This window comes from Amphiura filiformis, chromosome 17, assembly GCF_039555335.1.
Source record: "Amphiura filiformis chromosome 17, Afil_fr2py, whole genome shotgun sequence".
Classification (NCBI taxonomy): domain Eukaryota; kingdom Metazoa; phylum Echinodermata; class Ophiuroidea; order Amphilepidida; family Amphiuridae; genus Amphiura; species Amphiura filiformis.
Window position 1 is genome coordinate 17,604,859 of NC_092644.1, and position 17,479 is coordinate 17,622,337.

At 40.7% G+C, this 17,479-nt stretch overlaps 1 protein-coding gene across 1 annotated transcript in view; it reads left to right on the plus strand.

Moving 5' to 3' along the window:
* The first annotated feature begins 200 nt into the window (after positions 1-200).
* LOC140137397 (negative elongation factor E-like) overlaps positions 201-17,479 on the plus strand; it is a 46,783-nt gene continuing 29,504 nt past the window's right edge. Inside the window, exon 1 of the mRNA XM_072159040.1 lies at positions 201-344. Within this exon, the coding sequence (XP_072015141.1) occupies positions 273-344 (72 nt within the window). The 5' untranslated portion in view covers positions 201-272. The remainder of the gene's footprint in view (positions 345-17,479) is intronic.

A 17,479-nucleotide genomic window follows, 5' to 3' on the forward strand; every position in this document is an offset into this window, starting at 1 on the left:
ATCTTCAAAAAATGAGGAGGGCGCGGACGAGAAACATGTATTATTTTTTACTCGGCCTTATGATTGAACACAAAAATAAACAAAATAAGAAAACGTCTCTCAGCACTGCACCGTCTGATAAGTTTTGCCGGAACTACTTTTTAAAGTTGAAACAAAAACGAACTAGAAACACTAAATCGAGGTCATCGGTTCATAGGTCAGAAATTAGGGTCAAATTGAAAACGAAGAAATCGGCTGCTGATTTTGTTTACTTTTTGCTTTTATACTGCAATATGGTGTTCCCAGTAAAGCATACGGAAGAAGAAAACTTACTTGCCAAGAAGTATACAGAGCTGAAGAGGAAGGTGAGAGTGGTAACCCTCTATTATAATTATAAGCTTAACGTTTGAAAGCCAGCATGGCCAGCAAAGACCAGTCCATGTCATGAATCAATTAAACTTAAGGGGGTACTACACCCCTCTATAAATTTGTGTCTATTTTTGCATTTTTCTCGAAAACTAATAATACAGTGGTAACAAAAGTTATGTATATTATAGGGGCAAGGAATCCAATTACTACACTCGAATTTCAGTGACCCAAGACAAGCGGTTTGTTCTTTATGATCAGAAATAAGGTACCGCTAGGATGTACCTCGTTTCCTATCATATATACTGAACCGCTTGTATTGAGTCACTGAAATTTCAGTGTAGTAATTGAATTCCTTGCCCCAATAATATACATAACTTTTGTTACCAGTGTGTAATTATTTTTGAGAAAAATGCAAAAATAGTCACAAATTTACCACATGGGTGTAGTACCCCCTTAAAGGAGTATTTCGTGATCCTAGCAGCACACAGTGACAGTGTCAGGTGTCATCGCCCCGATATCTTCATGGCAGAAATCGCCATGGTAGATTGAATCCACCGCCACGCATGGCCATTATACATATCGACCTGTTTAATAGTTCACCTTCGCAAATAATATGTCTTGGGCTTGGCAGAAACACATCAACACCATCACATTACGTGCAAATAGGATGCTTGGCCTTGTGAGGCGTAATCTGCGCAAGTGCTCCACCAAAATTCGCCAGCAAGCGTTTGTATCTCTTGTTCGACCCCACCTCGAGTACCGGTACTGTAGCCCGGTGTGGAGTCCGTACACAAAGAAAGACATAGCAAGGACTGAAGCAATCCAACGCAGGGCTGCCAGATTTGTCCTTCAGAAGTACCATCGTACAGAAAGTGTGTCTGCCATGCTTAACACTCTCCAGTGGGACACCTTAGAGAAGATACGTCAAGTTGCTAGCCTCATCCTTTTGTACAAGATGCAAAACAACATCATTGCAGTAAACCCGAATCATTATCTGTCTCCAGCTCTTCCAACCAACACCAGAGCCTACCACCCCAGCAAATACCAGCTTCTTCCAGCCAGAATTCAATTGTACTCCAACTCCTTCCTTCCTCGTACAGTCACGTTGTGGAACTAGCTTCCCGGCACCATCCTAGTCTCACCGTCTGTTGAGACTTTCAGGGGAGCTGTGGCTGCATCAATCTAGTCTGCAGCTGTTGGTTTTTTACTCGCACACTGTATTATACGCACTGGCACACTCACTCCTGCACCGCTCATAGTTCCAGTAACTGTAACTCGTCGTACCTAGAGTTACAGTTCACTCTATTATTATCTTTTCCACAAATAAGAAACATCACAATATGTGGGCTCATTTTGGGCTCTAAGGATGCAGCTGAGGAACTCTCTCAAGGACAGTTTGGGCATGCACTGACGATTTTAATCCCATTGTACCAGGGTTTGGGCGTGCTTGGATGATTTTAATCCCACTGTACTAGTCTATACTCCCAAAGTTGAGGTAATTGATCAACATTGATCTCATCTTTTGGGTGGGTTCAAAATTCCCAGGGTTGGCAAAACCTGCAATCTTCATGGGAGTAATTTACTTAGTGCAAAAGTGGTCAAAATATTGCTCTGCAAAATGTCTTGATTTTCATGATTTGGATTTATCATATTGAGCAGCATTCTACTTGTGATGTTTCTACACTGTGTAGAGAGGGTCTACAGCATCTCTGAGGTAAAACTGACAAATACAAGGTATATTTCTTGATGCTTGAAGTTTGGATTTCTTAAACGTACAGTGCATCCCTATGTACCGCTGCAAGACTTCAGGTCAGTAGATGTCATTATGTTTAAATGATAAAGACTGAAGTCTTGCTGGCAGGACTAGCACCGCTCATGGACAAAGTCCCTCGGCTATACATCCACATGTGGATCCTACCGAGTACAGAAGTAGAAGTAGAAGAAGCAGTCAGCGTCGCATAATGATAATAGGCTGAAGGACATCTGAAGAGCCTCAAGAGGCTATAGCCCCGATTAACTCGGTGACTAACCTCGCTGTGTGTCAGTCAAGCATGGTATGCCATAGGTCATATTCTTTTAGACAACCTTCACGATTGGCCTATCAGTACTGTGGCCTATACACTGCGCTATATAATTCGGCACGTATAAATCAGAATTATTGCGGAATTATTGTCAGTTTTTGACTCAAGACGCAAGCTACATGTACTGTCTCAAAGCGCACGCTAACGACTATCAATCATATCTGTTCAAAATATATATTCATGCAAGGAACCACATCTGGTTTCTTTATACGAAATCATTTACGGGAGATATTCATCATTTTCTACACCGTTATCCAAAGATTTTCTTCATATCAAACTCGTGCATAGCTAATTCATGTGTATCGATCCTGGGTATTTATTTTAGTATCTCTGCTGTACCAAGTAATTATTAGCCAGGCGATGTCGCTGTGCAGCATCTATTTTAGTATTTATGTAGGTATGCCAGGCAAACCTTAGTTTACACATTTGCTAGTCAGCGAAATTTGCCTAGACCGGGGCACCAAACACAATACATATACTTAGAAATTTCAATTTTTTTCAAGAACAGGTCGGTCAAGGAAACCTACATGTACATAAATATGTTTTCTATACTTCACTTGACCCAAATTATATATGATTTAGGTATGACAGGGACTGGTTAACACATTTGCTAGTCAGCCAAAATGGCCTAAACCGGCAATACAAATTTACATTGAAATTTAAAAGAACCGCTTGCTCAAGGAAACCTTCATATGTTGTCTATACTTCACTTGACCCAAATATATGATTTTATTTTGGTGATGAGAGACTCGCACATGGAATTTCAGAGGGATTTTGATAGCAGTTCCATTAAAAAAAGCTGCGATCATCATTAGACTAAGATCTAGAAACACCCCCGTAATGCTGTTTTGGGGAATTTTGCTAGCATAGGGCCTAATCTTTTTAATGAAAGTCAATCTTTAACTAGATGTAACTTTGCTTCGGAAAGTGCTATGACAAAAAGGTTTTCAGTGTTGGCTTTCTTTACTCAAGGGCTTTAATTTGATATATAAAATAAAATGATGCAGTTTGATGGCAAATTTGAATTCACCTGGCATAGGCCTACATTGTACCTATATGATTTTTTATGGTGATGAGACACTCACACATGGAATTTTAGAGGGATTTTGATAGCAGTTCCATTAAAAAAAGCTGCTATCATCATGAGACTAAGATCTAGAAATACCTCCGTAATGCTGTTTTGGGGAATTTTGCTAGCAGAATCTTTTTGATGAAAGTCAATCGTTGAAAAGATGTAACTTTGCCACGGAAAGTGCTATGACAAAAAGGTTTTCAGTTTTGGCTTTCATTACCCAAGGGCTTTAATTTGATATATAAAATAAAATGATGCAGTTTGATGGCAAATTTAAATTCACTGGCATACCTAATTTATGACATTGTTCAGCTTCAATAGAATTTTATCCATGAAAAAAGCTTATTCCCAAAATTTCAGTTGATTCCGATTTTTTGCGTTTGCGAGTTATGCATGATACTGCTCCATAGGCGATGTGTTGTAATTTCGTTTTGGTATACCAGACGAAATTCAAATTTCACAATATCTTTGCGAAATGAATTAATTTGCAAGAAATATTTGGTACATAAACAATGTAGCCAGAGGTTTCCAGTGGTACAAAAATCTCAACTTTTTTTGAGAAAAGTGGGGGGATGAGGCTGTGGATCACGAAATGCCCTTTTAATTGGCATGCCATTGCCAGACTATGCCATAGTCGATTTTTGATAAATGATGAAAGCATTCAGTTGAAATACTAGTATAAAATTGTTATGAAAAAGTTTATTATATAATATTAGTGACAGTAAAAGTAAAGTATACGTTGGCTTATATTTAATATTGAATGCAACATATCATAATGTCATTTAAATATATTGGCACTTCAATACAGAACAATTCAGATTGTAGAATCTACCAGTTTATTAATCGCGAAAGCCCGAGTTAAAAATCCACTATGGACTTTGAATCTTAAACGGGACTTTGAACGGGCCTGCAAAGTCCCTAACACACACTGTCAATCATACTTGTAGGTATATTGCTAGGTGAATTCAAAATCCCTCTAAAATTCCATGTGCGATTGTCTTATCACCATAAAAAATCATATATTTGGGTCAAGTGAAGTATAGAAAACATATTTATGTATTGTGTTTGGGCCCCGGTCTAGGCGAATTTGGCTGACTAGCAAATGTGTTAACTAAGGTTTGCCTCTCATCTCTAATACTTGTTTATCAATCCAACTAAACTGCAAGCAAACTGACGCGCTCATTAGCGCTGGTATCGGCAAGCATTTTCATTGTCGACAATCGATAAAAATTAAAAAGCCGACGTCAACAATTGTCGACAATCAGGCCTAATTAATGTCCCAAAAATTTGCCCCATGGCAAAGTGAGACGATCAAGGTTCAAAATTCGACAACCTACAGAGTGCGCATTTATACAATCAACACGCTGCATGGACTATGAAAACGATACATACTGGCAACGCTATAGTCATGGTATAGTTGCTTAAATATTATTTGCATGTGGGTGAGAAGAACTAAGAAAATAAAGTATATTTTTCACGTAAAAAACATATATAAAATAAACAAATACTCAACCAAGTAAACACACAAAATAAATTTTGTCATCCCAAGTGTGCACACGGCACGCTAAGAACGACCTTGACATTTGGCCAATCAGCGATCGTTATTCAGCCAAGCCCCCCTGACGTCACATGGCGGCCGTTCTAAAAATAAACAAAGATGGCTGAAGCCAAATCAACATCGACGAAAATGGGAAAGCATGGAAAGGGGTCACAATTTTGCTGGATTTGACCATTTTGGATGCTATATTATGAACTATCATTGAATATTTAGATAAAAAAGATTCATAACTTTCTTGTCGTATGAGATCTTTTGGGTTGCTAGTAAAAAAGAAGGAAATTAGCAAAGTTTCTGCCAATCAAATTTTCAATTTCGATCGCAAAATTTCTGATATTTTTTGTCGATACATGCAAAGCTCTTGTCACCAATCGGCAAAAGTGTGTCGACAACGCCTTGTCGATACCAACACTAGCGCTCATGCACCTACTGAGAGTTTAATGTTCCCGCCAACACAAAGGGGCGGTATAGTTGTGTACCATGTAGTTAATACACAACTATACCGCCTTTGTGTTGGCGATGCCCGGAGGATTTAAACCATAACGAGATCTGGGCAACCAATCACAAGCCAGATCCATTTAAAGATGCATTACATCATGGCCAATTTTAGTAGGCCAGAAACCGACAATCTCATCCATAGACGGCTCCGTGTTAAGCATGTAAACCGCAAATCCAAAGTTAGTAGTCCACTTGGGAAGCTAACAAACAGAGGGAGTACGGTGACTGAAAAGATCAGATGTGAAAATCTATCAATTGTGCACAAATTAATTAAATCAGAGTTTTAAGCTTAAATGCAATATCCAGAGTATGCACAATGGGCAAGTGGACTGCGGAGTAGTCTAGCATTGGCCAGATCAGATGGCCAGCAGTGCAGCACTGATGAGTGGACCTGCACCAATCACCTGGCCTCTGGTAGTTAAAGCTGAATTTATACTCGATCGCCGAGCGATTGTGATGAAACGCTTTTGAAAAGCGATGGGTAATCGCCGAATTTTGCGATGCATCACTCGTTGCTTTTGCATTTAATTCTCTCGGTATTTAATTCATACGCTCCATTATTATTATTATTATTACTAGTGCGCCTGTTGCTGTAATAGCCCTTTAGCTATTAGGGGGTATGTGGGCACTTATTGGGGTATGTGGGCGCTTATTGGGGTAGGGGCGCTTATAGAAATCATTTTCAGCAATGAATGCTGGGAAGACACTATATAGCATATTTGCAGCAATGCATTCTGGGTAGACATTTACAGTGCATTTCAAATTGGGCACGTAGCCAAAAGCTGAATGGAATCTATGAATGAATGACCTTGTTCACCGGCTTGGGCAGCTTGAAACTTGTTGTAGATTGTCTACTGGATTCTTTTTATCCATGTGCACTTGCTGCTTTGTATCCATGTGAGGTAGTTTCCCCTATGACCTTTGACCTTGACCTCCGATGACCTTCAAAACTACCTGGTAAACAGCGCACGCCCGATACCCATCTATGTGTGAAATATCGGAACAAGGGTCGAAGCGTGGCGGAACGCATAGCCGGACAGACAGACAGACACACACACAACGGCTATTATTTTAGTAGTACTAGTGCACCTGCGGCTGTGAGAGCCCTGATGCTGTGAGAGCACTTATTGGGGGTATGGGCGCTTATTGGGGTATGGGCACTTATTGGGGTGTGGGCACTTATTGGCGTATGGGCGCTTATAGAATTCATTGGCAGCAAGTTTGGGCCCGATCGGACAAAGTTGAAATGTACAAATCATTTGCAGCAATGCATTCTGGGTAGACATTACAGTGCATTTCAAATTGGGCAGATAGCCAAAAGCTGAATGACACCCGCTTGGGCAGCTTGAAACTTGTTGTAGATTGTCTACTGGATTCTTTTTATCCACTTGCTGCTTTGTATCCACGTGGGGTATTTTCCCCATTTGACCTTTGACCTTGACCTCCGATGACCTTGAAAACCACATGGCCAACATGCTTTTCCCGATACCTATCTATATGCGAAATTTCAGCGCGATGCGTCGAAGCACGGCGAAACGCATAGCAGGACAGACAGATAGATAGACAGACAGATACAGCCCGCTTATTATTTTATTAGTATACTAGTGCACCTGCAGCTGTGAGAGCCCTGATGCTGTGAGAGCACTGGCATGGTAGCGATACTGTTTGACCCCAGATGACCTTTGACCTCGGTGTAATTTTTTTCATGCTCCCCTCATACGAAGGATTCCACCTATCAAGTTTAAACCCAATAGGGCAAAGTTTAAATTTAGCCCCTACATGACCTTTGACCTCGGTTTACCTCAATTTTGTTTTGCCCATATATTCCCTCGTGTCAAGGATTCCACCCACCAAGTTTGAGCCCGATAGGACAAAGTTTGAAATCCATGACCTTTGACCTTTGACCTCGGATGACCTCCATATGTTTTTCATGCTCCCCTCATACGAAGGTTTCGACCCACCAAGTTTGAGCCCGATCGGGCAAAGTTTGACATTTGACCCCTCCGTAATGACCTTTGACCTCAGTTGACCTCGATTTTATTTCGTGCATTATATTCCCCTCCTATCAAGGATTCTACCCACCAAGTTTGGGCCCGATCGGACAAAGTTAGAAATTTTGACCTTTGACCTTGACCTCCGATGACCTTCAAAACCACATGGCCAACATGCTTTTCCCAATACCTATCTATATCCCAAATTTCAGCACGATGCGTCGAAGTGCGGCGAAACGCATAGCCGGACAGACAGACAGACAGATAGATAGACAGATAGATAGAGACCGCTTATTATTTTATTAGTATAGATAGATAGTGCACCTGCAGCTGCGAGAGCCCTGATGCTGAGAGAGCACTGGCATGATAGTGATACTGTTTGACCCCAGATGACCTTTGACCTCGGATGACCTCTGTGTAATTTTTTTTCATGCCCCCTCATACAAAGGATTCCACCTATCAAGTTTAAGGCCAATAGGGCAAAGTTTAAATTTAGCCCCTACATGACCTTTGACCTTGGTTGACCTCAATTTTGTTTTATGCATATATTCCCTCGATCAAGGATTCCACCCACCAAGTTTGAGCCCGACACGACAAAGTTTGAAATCCATGACCTTTGACCTTTGACCTCGGATGACCTCCATATAATGTTTTTATGCTCCCCTCATATAAAGGTTTCGACCCACCAAGTTTGAGCCAGATCGGACAAAGTTTGAAATTTGACCCTCCGTAATGACCTTTGACCTCGGTTGACCTCGATTTTATTTCAGCATATATTCCCTCGTATCAAGGATTCCACCCACCAAGTTTGGGCCCGATCGGACAAAGTTTGAAATTTTGACCTTTGACCTTGACCTCCGATGACCTTCAAAACCACATGGCCAACATGCTTTTCCCAATACCTATCTATATCCAAAATTTCAGCACGATGCGTCAAGTGCGGCGCTAAACGTATAGCCGGACAGACAGACAGACAGATAGATAGATACACAGATAGACAGATAGAGACCGCTTATTATTTTATTAGTATAGATACTAGTGCACCTGCGGCTGTGAGAGCCCAGATGCTGTGAGTGCACAGGCATGATAGCGATACTGTTTGACCCCAGATGACCTTTGACCTATCAAGTTTAAGCCCAATAGGGCAAAGTTTAAATTTAGCCCCTACATGACCTTTTGACCTCGGTTGACCTCAATTTTGTTTTATGATATATTCCCCTCCTATCAAGGATTGCACCCACCACGTTTGAACCCGATAGGACAAAGTTTGAAATCCATGACCTTTGACCTTTGACCTCGGATGACCTCCATATAATGTTTTTCATGCTCCCCTCATACAAAGGTTTCGACCCACCACGTTTGAGCCCGATCGGACAAAGTTTGAAATTTGACCCCTCCGTAATGACCTTTGACCTGGGTTGACCTCGATTTCATTTCGCGCATTATAGTCCCCTCCTACCAAGGATTCCACCCACCAAGTTTGGGCCCAATCGGACAAAGTTTGAAATTTTGACCTTTGACCTCGACCTCCGATGACCTTCAAAACCACATGCCCAACATGCTTTTCCCGATACCTACCTATATGCGAAATTTCAGCGCGATGCGCGACGACGGCGTAAACGCATAGCCGGACAGACAGATAGATAGACAGATAGACAGACAGATACAGCCCGCTTATTATTTTATTAGTACTAGTGCACCTGCGGTGTGAGAGCCCAGATGCTGTGAGAGCACTGGCATGATAGCGATACTGTTTGACCCCAGATGACCTTTGACCTATCAAGTTTAAGCCCAATAGGGCAAAGTTTAAATTTAGCCCCTACATGACCTTTGACCTCGGTTGACCTCAATTTTGTTTGGCGCATATATTCCCCTCCTATCAAGGATTGCACCCACCACGTTTGAACCCGATAGGACAAAGTTTGAAATCCATGACCTTTGACCTTTGACCTCGGATGACCGCCATATAATGTTTTTCATGCTCCCCTCATGCGAAGGTTTCGACCCACCACGTTTGAGCCCGATCGGACAAAGTTTGAAATTTGACCCTCCGTAATGACCTTTGACCTCGGTTGACCTCGATTTTATTTCAGCGCATTATAGTCCCCTCCTATCAAGGATTCCACCCACCAAGTTTGGGCCCGATCGGACAAAGTTTGAAATTTTGACCTTTGACCTTGACCTCCGATGACCTTCAAAACCACATGGCCAACATGCGTTTCCGATACCTATCTATATGCGAAATTTCAGCTGATGCGTCAAGCACGGCAATGTAAACGCATAGCCGGACACACAGACACACAGACAGAGCTTATGATTATTATAGTATAGACTAGTGCACCTGCAGCTATGAGAGCCCTGATGCTGTGAGAGCACTGGCATGATAGCATTTCTGTTTGACCCCAGATGACCTTGGTGTATTTTTTTCATGGCCCCCTCATACAAAGGATTCCACCTATCAAGTTTAAGCCCAATAGGGCAAAGTTTAAATTTAGCCCCTACATGACCTTTGACCTTGGTTGACCTCAATGTTATTTTATGCATATATTTCCCCTCGCATCAAGGATTCCACCCACCAATTTTGAGCCCGATAGGACAAAGTTTGAAATCCATGACCTTTGACCTTTGACCTCGGATGACCTCCATACAATGTTTTTCATGCTTCCCTCATACGAAGGTTTCGACCCACCAAGTTTGAGCCCGATCGGACAAAGTTTGAAATTTGACCCCTCCGTAATGACCTTTGACCTCGGTTGACCTTGATTTTATTTCCGCATTATATTCCCCTCCTATCAAGGATTCCACCCACCAAATTTGGGCCCGATCGGACAAAGTTTGAAATTTTGACCTTTGACCTTGACCTCCGATGACCCTCAAAACCACATGGCCGACATGCTTTTCCCAATACCTACCTATATCCAAAATTTCAGCACGAAGCGTCAAGTGCGGTAAACGCATAGCCGGACAGACAGACAGACAGATAGATAGATACACAGATAGACAGAGACCGCTTATTATTTTATTAGTACTAGTGCACCTGCTGCTGAGAGAGCCCTGATGCTGTGAGAGCACTGGTTGACCTCTATTTTGTTTTATGATATATTCCCTCGTATCAAGGATTCCACGCACCAACTTTGAGCCCGATAGGACAAAGTTTGAAATCCATGACCTTTGACCTTTAACCTCGGATGACCTCCATATAATGTTTTTCATGCTCCCCTCATACGAAGGATTCGACCCACCAAGTTTGAGCCCGATCGGACAAAGTTTGAAATTTGACCCCTCCGTAATGACCTTTGACCTCGGTTGACCTCGATTTTATTTCGGGCATATCTTCCCCTCGTATCAAGGATCCCACCCACCAAGTTTGGGCCCGATCGGACAAAGTTTGAAATTTTGACCTTTGACCTTGACCTCCGATGACCTTCAAAACCACATGGTCAACATGCTTTTCCCAATACCTATCCATATCCGAAATTTCGCTCGATCGTCGAAGGCGCTGAAAGCGCATAGCCGGACAGACAGACAGACAGAGACCGCTTATTATTTTAGTAGTACTAGTGCACCTGCAGCTGTGAGAGCCCTGATGCTGTGAGAGCACTGGCATGATAGCATTTCTGTTTGACCCCAGATGACCTTGGTGTAATTTTTTTCATGCCCCCCTCATACAAAGGATTCCACCTATCAAGTTTAAGCCCAATAGGGCAAAGTTTAAATTTACCCCCTACATGACCTTTGAACTTGGTTGACCTCAATTTTATTTTGCGCATATATTCTCCTCGCATCAAGGATTCCACCCACCAATTTTGAGCCCGATAGGACAAAGTTTGAAATCCATGACCTTTGACCTTTGACCTCGGATGACCTCCATATAATGTTTTTCATGCTCCCCTCGTACGAAGGTTTCGACCCACCAAGTTTGAGCCCGATTGGACAAAGTTCGCAATTTGACCCCTCCGTAATGACCTTTGACCTCGGTTGACCTTGATTTTATTTCGCGCATTATATTCCCCTCCTATCAAGGATTCCACCCACCAAATTTGGGCCCGATTGGACAAAGTTTGAAATTTTGACCTTTGACCTTGACCTCTGATGACCCTCAAAACCACATGGCCAAGATGCTTTTCCCAATACCTACCTATATCCAAAATTTCAGCACGGTGCATCGAAGTGCGGCGAAACGCATAGCCGGACAGACAGACAGACAGATAGATACACAGATAGACAGAGACCGCTTATTATTTTATTAGTATAGATAGATAGATAGATAGTGCACCTGCAGCTGTGAGAGCCCTGATGCTGTGAGAGCACTGGCATGATAGCGATACTGTTTGACCCCAGATGACCTTTGACCTCGGATGACCTTGGTGTAATTTTTTCATGCTCCCCTCATACGAAGGATTACACCTGTCAAGTTTAAGCCCAATAGGGCAAAGTTTAAATTTAGCCCCTACATGACCTTTGACCTCGGTTGACCTCAATTTTGTTTTATGCATATATTCCCTCGTATCAAGGATTCCACCCACCTAGTTTGAGCCCGATAGGACAAAGTTTGAAATCCATGACCTTTGACCTTGGATGACCTCCATATGTTTTTCATGCTCCCCTCATACGAAGGTTTCGACCCACCAAGTTTGAGCCCGATCGGACAAAGTTTGAAATTTGACCCCCTCCGTAATGACCTTTGACCTCGGTTGACCTCGACTTTATTTTGGGCATATATTCCCCTCGTATCAAGGATCCCACCTGCCAAGTTTGGGCCCGATTGGACAAAGTTTGAAATTTTGACCTTTGACCTTGACCTCCGATGACCTTCAAAAGTACCCGGTAAACAGCGCCCGCACCGCTGTTCGCGCACGGCAACCAGGTGATGGCGCGCTCACAAAGTTGTAGATATTTCCAGCGCAATTTGAATGCAGAATGCTTTCGATGCGGTATTTTTCAGCGTATGTTTAACGGTAAAATTCATCATGTTTAGCGATGAAATTTCTTTAGATGCTGGTATAAAACATTGTTCTGCATCTATTTATCAAAATTTGATCATTGGTTATCTTTTATTTTGCAGCTTTCTGATAGTAGGCCTATTTACAAGACTATTTAATCATGTTAACTATACACACGCTTATATTTTGTGAAAGAAAAAAATATGTCGATTTTTTTGGCCAAAATCAAAGATATTTTCAGACAATGCAACATTCAACCCAGGTCATCAACTTTACCTCTTAGAGGTATCCTAAATAGTGTTCATTAGCGAGCATTCTGAAGTTGCTTCTGAAATCGCCAAAATGAGGCGTAAATCGCGGTATGCCCCTAGCTATTACCCCGCGGCTATTACGCGTTGGCCTAGCACAGTATACACGGACCGTGCCTTTCTGTTCCAATTAGTTTTATTTATATGTTTGTTTATTTTTGCATATTTATTTGTTTATTTATTTATTTGTTTGTTTGTTTGTTTGTTTGTTTGTTTGTTTGTTTGTTTGTTTGTTTGTTTGTTTATTTATTTATTCCTATCCGAAGTTTTTCTCTTTCGTTCTCTCTTGTCTTTCTATATCTTTCTTTCTTTCTGTCTAGTATCTACCTTTTGTTGTGCCTTTTTTCTTTCTTTCTTAACTTTAGTTACCGTTACTGGGCATGACTGATCAAATTTAATACAATAATAAAAATTTATATAGCACTTTAATATTAAGTTAGTTTGGTTTTTAAAAGTTTTGTTGTTGTGTGTTGAATTTCTTCCCTTTTCTGTTCCTTTCCTGAACATAGCTTTACATTGGGCTATTCAGAAAATAGATGCAGCTGCAGACCCCTATAGACCTATAGAGGAGTTCGGATTTCGGACTTTTTGTCCAGTCGTGACTGTTGGATATCCCTGCAGACTTTTAAAGTGCCCAAAGGCAAAAAAAAAAAAAAATCCGGCAGAATAATAGTTCAAAATTAGAAATCCTCCATTTGAGAGCTCATTTTAACATTTCCGTGATTTTTCCTTAATTTGATTGGATTTCCAAGCTTTTTCAGTAACATTGGCAACTGGAATTCCAGTCATTTTCAGAAAGCAGAATTGGAAATCCGGACATTTCTTTGATTAAAAATTTACTCCTCTATAGGGGGGGTGCACCTATTTTTTGGAATAGCCCATTTAACTGAGAGGCCTAAACATGTTTGGCACTGTCTGAAACACTTTCAGCGGCTACAAAACGTTAAAAGGAAAAAAGCTCGCTGTTTGAAATTTCTCAGGAAGTGTTTTATTTTTACGTTTTAGAGTCAGGATTAAAGGCTATTAATGATGATATTTGCCTCAAAGCACAACTATTTAAAGAGGTTGTCTCTTAAACGTTTAGCAAAATTGCTGTGTTATGCATTTCCCCATTTTTTTTCTTACTAAAAGTAAAAGAGTATAACAATATATAAATCCTATTAAAAAAAGCCAGCGCATAGGCCCTAGCTACTCACTATTGTTTTCATGGGTTTGAGAGACAAACCTAGACTGTTATAGTTTCTCATCTTGTTCAAAAGATTCAATTCACTAAACATACATGTATTTAGGCCTACTATTATTCTTGGTGGTGTCAGAAAGAAATGTTTTTCCGGAGACATACATTTTTATACTCTACTTTAGGCCTTTGATCGAATATAGTGCTGCAGCAATGTAGCCGGGCAATTTAGGCCTAGGCCTAGCAGGCGCGTATACAAAACTATACGCTCTGGCCCTTTGCATAGCAGAATTCGCCTTCATTTGGGGTTTAAAATAGTCGGGGTTAGCACGCAAATGTCCTAGTAAAATCGGAACAAAATATGCTTGTCTCCCTTTAAACATGTTAAACTGTAATGCTTCCGCTGCCCCTATAGGCCCTAGGCCTATTTGTAAACCAAAACTTGATTGCACATGCCTTCCTCACCATACCCACTGTGAGTTTGGGCCTCCAAATCGGGCCCAGGGCCCCAAAAAGGTAAATCCGACCCCGTTAGGCATCAGTGCTAAATGTGTTAAATATAGGCCTATAGCAGCCATCACGCAAAGGGGTCCGGACGCCCCCAGATAAGTTTGAAACTTTTGCTGCAAAATGAAGGCCAGACTAAAACCATTTGGGGGACAATTTTGACACTATTACCAGACTTATTTACTTATCGCCTTTCACCCCTTCCCGGGGTATATTACCAGACTATTACGGTGTAAAAGTTTGTAGAAAAAAGTTGTGAAAATGAAGGGCTATGAATTGAAGCCATTCGAGGACCATTCTCATTATTAAGCAAAAAGATATCGTGCTCAACAAAAGGTTTACGGGTGTCCAAAACAGTAGCCAAAACGGCCACCTTAGTTTGTAACATAACATGGGGGGGCTCATGAGGAGTATGACAGATGGGGGTCGATATGGCCCCTCAGAAGCTGATGTTTTGAAAATTAGGCAAGCCATTATTTTGGTGCATCATTTTTATAGGCCTACGTTGCTCAAACAAAAACGTGAACACGTGTACCCAAATGAGAAGCCAAAACGGCATCTTTCTCTTCTCATTTGCTCCCTTTTTGCCCTTTCCTCTCTCCTCTCTCTGCCCATCCACTCCCCCTCCCCTCCCTCTCTCTCTTTTGTTTTGATACTCGAGGCGCAATGCGCTGTTCAAAAAAGAGGCTTATTAAGCTACTGAACCTATAGTAGGCCTATATTAAATTATATGTCTATAACCTACCTTGTAAATCTCATAGGCCTAACAATTGTTTGATTGGTGTAACCTCGATATTTTTCCTCCGGGCTGCAAAAGAAATATACTCATGGCGACAGAAAAAAAGAAAACCCTGTTCTACGGGCCCGACCGACCCAGATTTTAAACAAATGCCGACCAAAATTTCGATTTTTTTTTTTTTGTTGGTATTTTCCCAAATCGCAAAATATTGATATTTTTTGGGTCATTTCAACAACAAAAAAGCCCGACCGAAAGGTCCGTCCGCCCTGTATTAGAACAGGGTTTTTTTGTCGCCTTAGCAAGATCTCTCTATTAAGTGAGCTTTTTATAAATTTGTTTGTGATGATGAGGGTCCAATAATTATATACATTAACCTCACAACTGGTTTATCACTCAGACTTGTCATTGTATGAAATGCGTTGATGATGATGATGTTTAATGTTGTTATGATGGTACCTTTAAAAAATAGTTGTTGTTTCCTCTACAATTTGGAATCCCTGTGGTAGGCATAAATGTCGGGGGTAAATGAATTTATACAACCAAGGCAGGGTAGCTTCAATATTTACCATCTTCACAAACTTGAAAAATTTGATCAATGTTGTTAATATTCAAGAACTTGAACTGCAGAGTACACCTTTCCTGCAAATAATTATTGTAACGATTTTCAAAGTTTGACCATTTTGTTTTCATTTCGCGAATTACCCCATTTAGGCCTATAGGCATAATGGCATAATAATATGCATTATTTTATTGGGCGGTTGCATGCGATGTACATGTATAGGCCTACGGTAATGCCTTGCATGGGCCTAAGATAACTTTCATAGGCCTAATCTTTTCATTACATGTATACAAATATTTTATAATTTCAATAAAAAACGCTAAAAGAATCATTAGGCGACGGGAAAAAAAGAAGGTTGCGGACCTGTATACCGATTTGCGTTTTGGGGAATGAGCCATGTTTTGCAAACATTAACTGATTTCAACTGAAAATCGCGAGTGAACAATTAATTGCACATTTTTTACAGCTTGTTGCTATTTTAAAGGAGTTTTATGTCATTGCACAAAAACCAAAAACAAACACGTTAATACAAACGTCCCCCGTATCAAGAGAGCAGGGTTTTCCGTCCCAGCTTAGGCCTAATGTAATAGGCTTATGATAAACACCGATTCCTGCAGGACGAAAATAAATTTTTTTTTGGTTTTTCCATTTCATTTTTGTATTAAAAATACAGAAGATACTGTCATTTTCGTGCAAACATTGCCCGAAAGAAATGTTTAAAATGTTTTTGAAAGTGAGATTGGAAATCATATAGGCCCTAGGCCTAGTATCAAAGTCATTTTTTCACATTGATATATAGCCCTATAATTTGCAACTAATTTGACAATAACATTTGGAATTTAATGAGAGTAGGCTTAGGTCTGTTTTCTAATAAATCCTGACACACAGCAGTAATTCGATCGCCCGGTGCATCATTAGGCCCTAAAAGGCTAACAATGTTATTAAAACCATAGTCATCAAAACTTTATAGAACCAAGGCCTAATTGTGGTGTACCGGGGGTATTGAATATAATGAAAGGAAATTTAAACAAATCAAATCAAATCAACCTTTCTAATTTCTTTTTCGCCTTTTTTTCTTTGGAAAAGAAATTTACAGAGAAAACAAGAAAGAAACTTTTGAAGACATAGGCCTAATAGATAAATAGAATAAAAGAGAAGGCCATCGGAGGGCAAAATTAGAGGACAAGAAGAAAACAATTAGGGCCTATCAATCAAAGAAAACGTGATTTTGTCTCTAAACAATGCACGAATAGGTCATCCAAATAAATAAATAAATAAACAAACAAACAAACAAACAAACAAATGCAAACTTTAGGATGCATGTAATATTTCTTCTTGCCGGATCTTCTTGTAAGTTGCACCACTATCCCCTGGCTTCGCATCGTTTATATCAAACAGGTTGAATTCACGTTTTACACCGGGTTTTAAACCAACCATAACTTTAACAAATTTTAGGATACCAGGATAAATGTCCCAAAATATGAAACTACTATGTCTATAATTTTTGAGAATCAATATAGTTTTGTCCAGAAAATACGAGCGGCTTTGACATTTTTGAAACAATAACGGCCCGAATATATAATAATTGGCGCTATTTACGTGTAACGCTATGCAAAATGCAGCATGTGCGTGATAGCGCGTTACTAAGAAACGACTGCCAGCCTGGCAAGCGCGTCTAACCTCGCTGCCGCTATTTCGCGA